At 44.8% G+C, this 12,266-nt stretch overlaps 2 protein-coding genes across 2 annotated transcripts; both read left to right on the top strand.

Annotated features, from left to right (window-relative positions):
• On the top strand, positions 4,678–5,874 carry LOC105162973. Its single transcript, XM_011081155.1, has one exon. It carries the CDS (start codon positions 4,678–4,680, stop codon positions 5,872–5,874), a length of 1,197 nt encoding a protein of 398 aa, XP_011079457.1.
• LOC110012043 lies at positions 5,892–10,423 on the top strand. Its single transcript, XM_020694137.1, has 7 exons — positions 5,892–7,053; positions 7,234–8,618; positions 8,788–9,001; positions 9,160–9,254; positions 9,497–9,666; positions 9,752–9,870; positions 10,218–10,423. Exons 1-7 carry the CDS (start codon positions 5,892–5,894, stop codon positions 10,421–10,423), a joined length of 3,351 nt encoding a protein of 1,116 aa, XP_020549796.1.

Below are 12,266 nucleotides of genomic sequence, written 5' to 3'. Positions count from 1 at the left end.
TGCAAGAATCGTCCACTGTAGACGATGGGCTAGGTTCAAGATCACTTTCACATTTTTCCGTCGATTCGCCGTCGGTGAGCCAACCCACGGTCGCGGACCACCACCGTCCGCTTCCTCTTCTCACGGCGAATCTTTTGAGACCTATCTCGTTGAATTTCATCACCGGTACGAGAAGATCTTGCATTTCTCCTATTTCCGCCGTCGCCGCCCTTCCGACCACCGTTGCGCCTCTGTCACGCCTCCGTTCGCCAGCGGACCACCACCGTTCACCTCGCCTCGTCATGGGGCATCAGACCATCCGCTCTGTTTCAGCCATCGGAGCAACGCCGGTGTCGCCTCCTCCGGCAGCCATTGACGGTCAACAGTCAATGTTGACTGAGTTGACTCGGTCAACTCTCCCCCCTTTGACCGTGTTGACCGGGTCAACTCAGTCAACCGACCAGCTTCAGCAGCCGCCTCCTCAACTCTCCCCCCTTTGACCGTGTTGACCGGGTCAACTCAGTCAACCGACCAGCTTCAGCAGCCGCCTCCCTCGATTCCGACGCCGAACCTTCCGAGGAAAACGTTCGCTGAAGTTGTGGCACCATCTCGGGCCTCGAAAACTGCAAATACAGCGCCCCACAAATATTTTTTTGCAGACTCGCCACCTCCCGCTATCGGTACAATTTTGGCTGGCGACAAAGGTCCAACATTGCTGTTTTCAGATGCCGAGACCGAAGTACTCGCAGCTCCATTCAGATTTGCACTTGTAGGAAAATTTTCGCATGGAGCACCTTCGTACAGCATGCTGCACAAACTGATTGCGGGAACTGGCATCAAAAATAAATTCACGGTTAGTATGCTGAACAACAGGCATGTCTTAATTTTCCTATCCTGTGAAGCAGATTATACTCGCCTGTGGCTGCGGCGTATTTGGTATATCCAGGGGTACCCAATGCGCGTCTTCAAGTGGACTCCTACTTTCACACCGTCTAAGGAGTCCTCAATTGTACCGGTGTGGGTTAGTTTTCCAGAGCTACCAGCACATCTGTTCCGCAAGGAAGTTCTATTCACGATGGCGAGCATGATTGGAACTCCTCTGCAGATTGACGATGCGACACTCAATCAGTCCAAGCTCTCCAAGGCAAGGGCATGCATTGAATTGGATCTTCTCAAACCGCGCCTTGAAGACTTTCAGATCCAGATTTGTGGGGCCACTATCGTGCAGCGTATTGAGTACGAGGATATCCCACACTACTGCTCGTTGTGCAAACATGTTGGGCATCGAGACTCAGACTGCTATACAGAAGGCGATGCTCCTAAACCACCCCCCCGGAAGCCGAGAAATCGGGAAATGAAAGGAAAGAAGGTTGCTGAAGAGGTTGGACGGGGCAAAGCAGTAACAAAGGAACAGGATGGGACTGAGACAACCAAAGCATTTGAGAGAGGTGAATCAAGCAGGTACCCTTCTAATCCCTCTAATGATAACATTGTGTCAGTGAATGTCGCTAACACTACCGGCGATGATGGAAGTATGGGTGAGGAGAATTCGGCAAATAAAATGGCTGAAGGAAATTGGATACAAGTTGGAAATGCAACCATGCTTTTGCAAGAGGATTCAGATAAGGGGGAGACTTTGGTTATTGATGCCACGTCTTTGAAAATCTGCGATCCACCTTGCTTGACCAATTGCAACCCGGCATATTCGGCAGAGCAGCTGCTACAGGAACTGGCCTCTCCGGCCAGACTGCCTAGGAATCAATTTTGCGTAGACGAGATACCGGAGTACCTAGTCAGGAACACGGAGGAGAAAATCCGAGTTATGAAACAGAGGAGTACTTCCTGCGGTCCAAGAATAAAGACAGACCGAATCAAGGAAAAGTGGAAGAAACAAAATGGTTGATGTCCTATTTTTATGTAAAGGAGTAGTACTCCTACTTTTATGTTTTTGTTGATTTTATATTGTAATGCTGACTTTGCTTTATTTTCTATGAAGAAGGGATGGGGACCCCGAAAAGCTTCCCCCACCTTCGGGTGTTTAATTTAAAAAAAAAAAAAAAACCCTAAACCCTAAACCCTAAACCCTAAACCCAAACCCCAAACCCCAAACCCCAAACCCTAAACCCTAAACCAAAAATTCCACCACCTATCACCACCATACCATTGATTATTCAGCCAAGCCACCACCACCAGCAGACTGCCCGGCAGCCCCCCCCGCCGCCGCGCCGCCGTCGGCCGGCGTCGGAAAAATTATCCGGCGCGTACCAGCACACGCTCACCATTTTTCGATGCGCCTCTGACCGGAGATCACAGCCATGGTGCGCGTGTCCCGAGAACCGTTCTGACGCACCGGCAATCGCGTCCCAAATTCTCTAAAATCGCCCTCAAATCGCCCTACAATCGCCGGCACCTTCTCTCTAGAAATTCTCCGCCGTCACTGAGAATTGCTGGCCACCACATATACCGTTAGATTCCTCTCTGCAAAACGCACTAAAGCCCTCAATCAATTTCGTAATCGGATCAACGAATCGACTGGGCTTTTACTTTGACCACATTTGACCTTTCTCGTCAATTCGCCGGCGACAGAACGAACGGCGATCGCGGACCAGTGCCGTGCAACTCGCCTTGCTCTTGCGATCCTAACGAGAGCCATTTCATCAATTTCCATCAACCTGGTGCTGAGATCGACGGGTGGGAAATTCTCGTCCGTTCTTCGCGCGCTGCCATCGTCTTTTCGCCGTTTCTTCGCCGTCGAACGGCCGCTGCTGCTCGGAGAACACCGTTGTGATCGTGGTGTCATTGAGAACACAAACATCCGATCAGAAATGGGCATTGCTCCGGCGAATGGGACGGCCCCTAACTTAACAGATTTCCCTCCACTCAACACTCAACCGGGGCGAGTCAACTCAGTTGTTTCAACTCGCTCGTTTGACAAAAAGCTACCTGCAGAAACACAAGCACCTCGACCATCCACCAAATCGTTTGCCGAAGCACTCTCAACTCCCTCTCTGCACCACATCCGTGCATCTACCGCGTCAGACCTCCAAAAATTTTTTCTGGCCAACTCAAATCCAACGAATGTTGGCAAGCAAGCAACACTTGATGAGCGACAAACTCTCATTTTCTCTGATACTGAGCGCTTTCGTTTGCAGCAGCCTATCGTTTCGCTTTGGTGGGTAAATTCTCACATGGTGCACTGCAATATCGCAATCTTCATCGACTGGTGGCTGGGCTTGGAATCCATGGAGCTTTTACGGTTAGTATGATCAATGCTAAGCATGTACTCATATCCATGTCGAATGAAACGGATTTTTCACGTCTCTGGTTGAGACGAATTTGGTACATACAAGGTTATCCGATGCGGGTATTCAAATGGACCCCTACATTTACTCCTTCACAAGAATCCTCTGTTGTGCCCATCTGGGTTAGCTTCCCCGAACTCCCAGCTCACTTATTCCATAAGGATGCTCTTTATGCGGTTGCTAGTATGGTTGGAACACCACTGCAAATTGATGACTTCACTTTCAACCAGTCCAAGCTTTCAAAAGCGAGAGTCTGCATTGAAATCGATCTGCTTACACCGCTCGTTCAGGAGTTCGATATCCAGATCAATGGTATTTCGATCGTACAAAAAGTTGAGTATGAACAAGTGCCGAAATACTGCACTTTATGTAAACATGTTGGCCACCAGGACTTGGAATGTTACTCCAAAGGGAACAACCCGAAACCAGCACCTCGTCGTCGAAATGAGGAAAGGAAGGAGCCTGCTGCTGCGACTAATGGGAAAGGCAAGGAAAAAAGAGGGAAAGAAGCTACCAACACACCTGCCAAACAAGCGCTTGATGGAAAGGCAGAAAAGAGTAGCAAACGGACTGAGAGAGGTGAATGTTCGTATACACAGGTACCTAATGCTGACCCCCAATCCTTTGCTATCAATGATATTAATTTACATGTTGATAATGATGAGATATTAACTGCTTGTAATGATACCATTGATAATATGCCTGTGGTTTATGATAGAAATGCATCAAGTCTGTGTAATGTGCATGAGTTAAACTCTAATGTTGAGGAATTGAGAGATGATGATATTGTTGGGCATTGTGAGGGGGTAGCAATGGAGGCTCCCCTCCAATGTGTTGCTCTTATTCCCTTTTCCCCCAACCCCTTTGCTATGCTTATGAAGAAGAATAGGGAGCATATGCTCGAAATGAATCAATCTGATCGACAACAAGGTGATAACGATCAGAGAATCTCTAGAAATCAGCAACAGACCTGTACCCTTAACCAAGCTGCTAATGAACTTCCCTCACCGCATGAGAACTACTATGATTTTGAAACTGGACTCATTGAAGAAAAGGAAGAGGAATCAGCACATATGGACAGTGATCACTCCAACGAGGATAAGGATCCATGCAGACCGGCGTCGCCGTCTTCGTCAATGGAAGATTGTGCGATGAGAGGAAAGCACACACGTTCAGGATCCAGTGAAAGGGATTTTCAGCCAGGCATCAATTTCGAATTTGACACACCAAAAGTGCATGAAGTGTCTAGAATTCTGACTAGAAGTAGATCAAAACATGTGGTGCCACCAACCCCACCCCGTTTCGTATGAAGATCCTCCTTTGGAACATTCGGGGCATAGGAGAAGCCCATAAACAAAAACATGTGCATTGGAATTGTAAGAAACACAAACCGAAAATGCTTGTGATTATCGAGCCAAAGGTGAAACTGGATGAACAATATTTCTGTAGAAGACTGGGATTTGACAAGGTCATCAGTAATTCTAATTCCAAAATTTGGTGCTTCATGAAAGAAGATCTTGACTGTGAAATCTTGATCTCTCAAGAGCAATTTCTGCACCTACGTATCTTTTCAGATTTCTGGCCAAATGGAATACTATGCACTTGGGTCTATGCTAAACACACCAGAGCAGAAAGACGGGAATTGTGGGATGCACTCAGAAATGTTGATGACGGAGAAGAACCTTGGCTCCTTGGTGGAGATTTCAACACTGTTCTGTATTGTAGTGAAAGAAAAGGAGGCGCTGCTCCAAAAATTAGAACGATGGAGGATTTTGGAGACATGATGATGGACTGTGGTCTTCAGGATGCGGGATTCGAGGGGTCTAAATTTACTTGGTCTAGGAGCAGACTTTGGCAACGTCTTGACAGGTTCTTATTCTCTCACACGTGGATCCAAGCATTCCCCTTATCTCGTATTCAGCACCTCACAAGGAACGTTTCGGATCATTGCCCGCTCCTTCTGTCGGTCAAACAAGAAAAGAAGACAGGTCCGACACCCTTCCGTTTCCAAAACATGTGGTCTAAGCACCACGACTTCAAGCACTGTGTGACTACTTCGTGGCAGCATCCTATCCATGGCCATGGTATGTTTGCTTTCCAACAGAAGCTCCACCGGATTAAAGCAGCTCTGAAATTGTGGAACACCGAAGTGTTTGGGAATATTTTTCAAAATATCACGGATGCTGAACAAAGAGTCAAGATAGCGGAACAAGCATACGATGGGGACCCTTCTGATGAGAATCTCATTGCAATGAACAAAGCCACAGCTGAGCTAACATTTGCTCTATCTGTTGAAGAAAGCTATTGGAAACAGAAGGCAGCTTGTAAGTGGCTTGAGGAGGGGGAAAAAAACACAAAATATTTCCATTCGCTGACTAAGAAAAAGAGGAAACAATCAAGGATCTACAAAATCCAACATAATGGAGCCACACTCACTAAAGCGGAAGATATCAAAGTTTCAGTTGTTGACTACTTCACGCAGGCCTTCACAAGAGAAGATACGGTGAGTGTTGACGACCTGCATTGGGTCCCCAACATTCTCTCAGAGGAGGACCGGCATCAGCTTAATGCTACCCCACAATTGAAGATGTGAAAACAATCATTTTTGATATGTGCCCACATAGTACGGCAGGCCCTGACGGATTCTCGGCACATTTTTTTCAATGTTGTTGGGAAATTATTGGTCAAGATCTCTACGGCGCAGTTTTGGATTTCCTCTCGGGATCTACTCCTCCGAAGAATTTCACAACGACAACCATCGTTCTCATTCCAAAGATTGAGGCTCCATCCACTTGGAAAGATTTCAGGCCCATTAGCCTTTGTAACGTCACGGGAAAAATCCTATCCAAAGTCATCAACAACCAAATGGCCAAACTGCTTCCCAAAATCATCTCCCCTTCCCAGAGCGATTTTGTTCAGGGTCGCATGATTTCAGATAATATTCTTCTTGCACAAGAACTTTCCCACTGTCTTGGAAAAAATGGCAGTCTGAGCAACACCATATTCAAGCTTGACATGGAAAAAGCCTATGACCGTGTTAACTGGACATTCCTCTACCACATGCTTGTGAGAGTGGGATTTCCAACGCACTGGATTAACATGATCAAGAAACTCATTGAAAACTGTTGGTTTAGTATTTTGATCAACGGTGAAGGGGTGGGATTTTTTAAGTCGACGCGAGGCCTCAGACAAGGGGATCCATTATCCCCAACGCTCTTCGTTATTGCAGCAGAATGCTTATCCAGAGGACTTGATTGGCTTTTCCAACAGCAGCCCCGTATGAATTTCTTTGCAAGGAGCAGCAAGAACATCTCCCACCTGGCATTTGCAGACGATATCATTATCTTCTCGAAAGGTACCCGCAAGGACCTAAAAACACTCATAGAATTCCTTAGGCACTACGAGCTCATTTCTGGGCAGCGCATCAACAAGGAGAAAAGCTCCTTCACGGTCGATAAAAAGACCTCCAACATGAGAATTCGCTGCATCCAACAAGTCACTGGCTTCAGGCTGAAATACCTTCCTATCACATACCTGGGAGCGCCTCTCTTCAAAGGGAACAAGAAGGGAGCTCTCTTCGACGAACTCATTCAAAAAATTCGGAATAAGATCACAGGATGGGAAAAAGCACTCCTGTCCCATGGAGGACGGCTTCAGCTCATCAAAAGTGTCCTCAGTGCCATGCCGACATACCTGCTTCAAGTCCTGAAACCTAAGTATGTAATGGAACGCATTGAAAGACTTTTCAACAAGTTCCTTTGGGGCAATACTGGTGAGCAGAGAAAACTGAACTGGTCTTCGTGAGACGATATCTGCTATCCGACGGAGGAAGGGGGTTTTGGGGTTAGAAGAATCCAAGATGTGGTCCATGCTTTCCAACTCAAGCTGTGGTGGAGATTTAGGAACCAGAGCTCACTTTGGGCCCTTTTCCTTCTGGAAAAGTATTGTACAGGAAGTCATCCAGTCCCAGCTAAGCTCTCATACATCGCCTCACCAAACTGGAAAAGAATGTGCCGACACAGAAAAGAAGCGGACAAGCAGATCTTCTGGAGCCTCGGAAAAGGACACATCTCATTTTGGTTCGATAACTGGATTGGTGAAAAACCCCTCTTTGAGATATTGCCTTATTTTGAGTGGAACACAACTCCTGTCAACAACTACTGGGAAAATAATTCCTGGAACATTGCAAAACTGAGAGAAGTGCTTACAGCAGACATGGTTCATCAAATTTGCCAGATACCGTTTGACGTCGACACCAGTGATACACCTTTGTGGAAGTTGAGTGGTGATGGGATTTTCAGTATGAAAGCCACGTGGAACTCACTGAGACAGACGAGAGCTACACAACAGCTCGTTAAGGAAATCTGGTCTCCGTTTGTTACCCCAACAATGTCTGTCTTCATGTGGAGACTTATCAACGACAAACTTCCAGTTGATGAGAAGCTCCAGAAAAAAGGTATTCAACTGGCCTCTAAGTGCTCTTGCTATAATCATGTCGAAAGTCTCCAGCACGTGTTCATTGAAGGCAATGGGATTAGATGTGTGTGGGAGCATTTTGCCAAGAAATTTAACATGCACCTTCCTAACACTGATAACATTGTGCTCCTTTTGAACTATTGGAGGATATCAGCATTGGGGCAAAACCACATTAGAATGATTGTTCCCATGCTCATCTTGTGGTTTGGTTGGCTTGAAAGGAATGATGTGAAGCATCGGAATAAAAATTTTAACTCGGAACGCATCAAATGGAAGGTCCACCAACACATTGTCACCACTTTCAAAAGCAAAACGACCAAACGCATCAACTGGAAAGGGGACCGATTTGTGGCGAAATCCATGGGACTCGAACTTGGATCGCAATACAAGCCCAAAATCAAGATCGTGAAGTGGACCAAACCGGAGCTTGGATGGATCAAAATCAACACGGATGGGGCCTCTAAAGGGAACCCGGGACGTGCTGGAGCAGGAGGAATTGCGAGAGATGAGGAGGGAGCAGTCATTTTAGCATTTTATGAAGTTCTTGGAGAAACGAATAATACGTTTGCGGAAGTATTCGCCCTATTTAAAGCCCTCCAACTATGTCAAACTGAAAACATTCCACGGATTTGGATTGAGGTTGATGCGAATTGTATCCTCCATCTCGTTCAACAATCAGAGAAAGCGCACTGGCCTCTTAAGCACATGCTCACACACATTCGCTTGATGCTGAAAAAGGTGGAGTACAAAATCACGCATATCTACCGAGAGGGAAACAAAGCAGCTGACTATCTTGCTAACCTCGCATGCTCTACAAATAGCTCTAAACTCTTGAGAGGAGAGGAGATTCAAGGACAACTCGTGGGGATCATCGAATGTGACCGACAAGGAATTCCCTACATCCGAACCAAGTGAAGGAATGTTCAGGGAGTCCTCTGTTCTCGCATTTTCTGATTTCTTTTGCTTCTGCAAATTTGTTTTTTTTGCTGTTTTTTCCCCTTTGCTGCTGCTGTTTTTTTCCCTCTCACAGTGCTCCGCTGCTGCTGCAAGGCTCCATTTTGCTGCTACTGTCCGCTGCTCTGCTGCTGCTTTCATGGTGATGCAGATTGCTGTTTCTGTGCTGCTGCTGCCGCAAGTCTGTTCCTGCTTCTTTGCTGCCGCTGCTGCAAATGCTTTCCTGCAGCTGCAACTTGCTTCACTGCTGCTGTTGTTGTGTTCCTGTCACTCTGCTGCCTGTTTCAATGGTGCTGTCGTTGCTGTTCCTACCATTCGGCTGCTGCAATGCTCCTGCTGCTGCTGAAATGGAACTTTCTCTTTCAAAAAAAACATCAAACAGAGGGACAATCTTTGGCTCAAAATTACTGCTGCAGTTGCTGCTTTTGTTTTGTTTGAACACCTTAAGGCGCTGCAGCAGCAACCACCTCCAAACGGCGCTACAGTGATGAGGATTCATCTCAGTTCAGGGAGTTTCCTAAACCTCTCCTTTCATTTTGTCAGGTTCTCAATTTCCTCTGCTTTTGCTGCAGATTTCTAGAAATAATGGCACCACCTGTTTTTGCTACTGTTGTGCTACTGTTGTGTTGCTGATTTTCATCCACTCTGCTGCTGTTACTGTGTTGTCCCTCAACCCCAACTCAAGGGGCAATTATGCGAGGATAATTGATCTCACTTCAGGAAGCTTTCTTAACCTCTCCTATCATCTTGCTTGACTATCAATTAACTCTGCTTTCCTGTTGCAGAACCATGGCACTGTGACAGCAGCTGCTTTTCACTGCAACGACCTTGCTTTTACTGCTGCCATGCCACTTGTTGTTGTGGCTGCAGCAAGCAACTTCAGGGGGCACTTATGCGAAGATGATCCATCCCACTTCAGGAATCCAATAATGGCATCATCCTTTTTCTGCTTGTGGTGCAGCATTTCCTTGTCTCATCAGGAGATGAAGTGGAACATGGAGAAGACACCAAGCTGCTATTTCTTTTGATGTTCCACACAGGGAATCACAAACACAACCAGGAAGAGGATTCTCAGCGTCCTACTGTTTCTGCTTCTGCTGCAAGCCTAAAAAGGCTGCAACTGCTGCTGCTGCTGCTGTTCAGCCGCAGCTCCTGTCGTGTTTCCGGCTTTAGTCTGCTGTTGTTGCTGTGCTGATATTCACCCACACTGCTGCCGTTGTTGTACTGTTCCTCATCCCCAACTCAAGGAATTTCTGTATATAATGGTGAATTCACCTATTGCAAAACTGAAGAAGACTGTTAACACAACAAGGAGGAGCATTTTCAGGAAATGAAGTGGACAGAAAATGAAAGAACTCTGTTCAACGCCTGCTATAACTGTGATACAAACCACTTTTGTTGATCTTCCCTCGTGGTTATTCAACCAGGGAGTCTTTCGTCTCGAACTCATTTTTCATTGAATCGATTTCCTATGTTTTTTATGCTCCAACATGCTGCAATTTTCAGGCCCTCAAGCTGATCATGGATGCAAGTCCACAACCGAAGGTTATGGTTATCTTGGACAGAACCATGGCACTGTGACAGCAGCTGCTTTTCGCTGCAATGACCTTGCTTTTACTGCTGCCATGCCACTTGTTGTTGTGGCTGCAGCAAGCAACTTCAGGGGGCATTTATGCAAAGATGATTCACCTCACTTCAGGAATTCATGGTAATAACTCTGTTGCTGCAGATACTGCTTTTGATTTTTGGAACCAATATGCACATCCCCAGCCCTTGATCAACCTTGATGTACTCACCTTTCGTACACTCAAGTGTTTCTTTGGCCTCTTCTCATTTCTTGAACAACTGAAAGGTTTGCTCTTGTGCAATCTGTCATCCAAAAAGCTGGGGTCTTGGAACGTTTGCCTCCTTCCCTCACATCTCTTCACTTCATCTTTCAACTTACACAACCTTGAACTAACTCTCCTAATTATCAACGAGCACGCCTTGCTTCACTTGCACAATCACTTGAGCACTAACCATTTTTTGTCTTATTGTGACCACCACTCAAAGTACATAATTTTCCTCCACACCCCCTTTTGTTTCTTGGCAACAAACTGTCTCATTGAAGTTTCTCGGCTCTTCATAGTCCTTGGTGCAAAATTCATTTTGTGTTGGTTTCAATTAGTTGAAGTGTTTCAACCCCGTTTCAACTTCTCAAAATTAGCACGTCTTTCCTTTGATGTTTTTGGTTTTTCAATTGTTGGTCTTGTGTACTTGTGTTCTTATCTTTTAGAGCTTCTTTTCCCCTCACTTATTTGGGAGAATGGATTGAATAGGGATTTTTCCTTGTAGGCTTGATTTTGTTATGCAAAACTGGAAAAGCAGGAAAGGAAAACAAGAGGAAAAAACAGAAAAAAGAGAGTATATGAGCAAGAAAAAAGAAGGAAAAAAGAGAGGAAAGAAAGAGAAAGCAAAAAAGCAGAAAAAGACGGAAACAAGCAGAGAAAAAAAAGAGGGAAAAAAAGAAAAAAGAAGAAAGAAAAATGAGAAGAGAGATGATTGGGAAATGAGAGGCTCAGTTTGTTTTTGGAATTGGATGTTCTTGTATTTCAATTTCAATTCGTTTCCTGCAATTATTCATAGACTTGGGCTTGTTTTGTTTTGTTGATTTGGGTTGAACACTCTTCAATTTTTTGGACTCAACTCCCTTGGACCGTCCAACTCTTTGGGCTGCACCACCTGATTGTTTACTTGCTGGACTATGCATTGGAAATGGGCTGCGCTCACACTGGGCCGCACGCATTCTGGACTGAGGAGGCAGACTGGCTTCACTGGGCTGCACTGCTACTGGTCTGTGAGATTGGGCTGAACCAAGCACTGCTGCATTGGGCTCTTTTTGGACCACCTCGCGGGCTACCTCTGCTGGAGCTTAAAACCGGGCCTCTAATCCAATTGGGCAAATTGACATTGAAATTTCATTTTGCAGCTGCCAAGATTTTTGGGTTTCTTTTTGTATAGCCCAAACACTTTTTTTTGGGGTTCTTTCTTGATATTTTTTGTGGGTTTGAATTGTACAAAACCTTAAGTTCATTTTAATTGTTATCTAGAAGGGATGGGGATCCCGACAATTCCCCTATTTCAAAAAAAAAAAAAAAAAAAAAATCCTAAACCCTAATTCTTGATAAAATAACTAACTTGTTCAACATTTTAAAATTTATATTGTTTATTCTTATAATGTACTTATTTATATATTTCTCTTATTTATAATATGTTTTAAAGCGTAAAAGATTACTTATTATATGCACGTAAGAACGACGTGCCACAACGACGAGTTATCAAAGATATCCTTATATATTTTCAACCATCCATACTCAAATTCTTTTTCTCATCCATATAATTTATAATATCTATCTATTCTAATATAAATTTTATCCATACCAATTACTTTTTTGTGTTGATAATATCCCTAAAATTAGTTTTATCTTATTTATTTATTAAATGTGATGTGTTGGTTTATAATCTTCTTCTTATTTATAATATATTTTAAAAGAAAAATAATTATTTATTATATGC

Source organism: Sesamum indicum, linkage group LG5, assembly GCF_000512975.1.
Source record: "Sesamum indicum cultivar Zhongzhi No. 13 linkage group LG5, S_indicum_v1.0, whole genome shotgun sequence".
Lineage (NCBI taxonomy): Eukaryota > Viridiplantae > Streptophyta > Magnoliopsida > Lamiales > Pedaliaceae > Sesamum > Sesamum indicum.
This window is presented reverse-complemented; position numbering and strand designations above follow the sequence as displayed.

What these genes read in the sequence shown, in the direction of transcription:
- LOC105162973 (XM_011081155.1), top strand. Translation starts at nt 4,678, where the DNA reads ATGCTTGTGATTATCGAGCCAAAGGTGAAACTGGATGAACAATATTTC.
- LOC110012043 (XM_020694137.1), top strand. Translation starts at nt 5,892, where the DNA reads ATGTGCCCACATAGTACGGCAGGCCCTGACGGATTCTCGGCACATTTT. An exon ending in CTCTCCTTTCATTTTGTCAG is followed by an intron (nt 9,255 to 9,496) that starts GTTCTCAATTTC and finishes TTCCTGTTGCAG; the next exon opens with AACCATGGCACTGTGACAGC. An exon ending in TCATCCTTTTTCTGCTTGTG is followed by an intron (nt 9,667 to 9,751) that starts GTGCAGCATTTC and finishes TGTTCCACACAG; the next exon opens with GGAATCACAAACACAACCAG.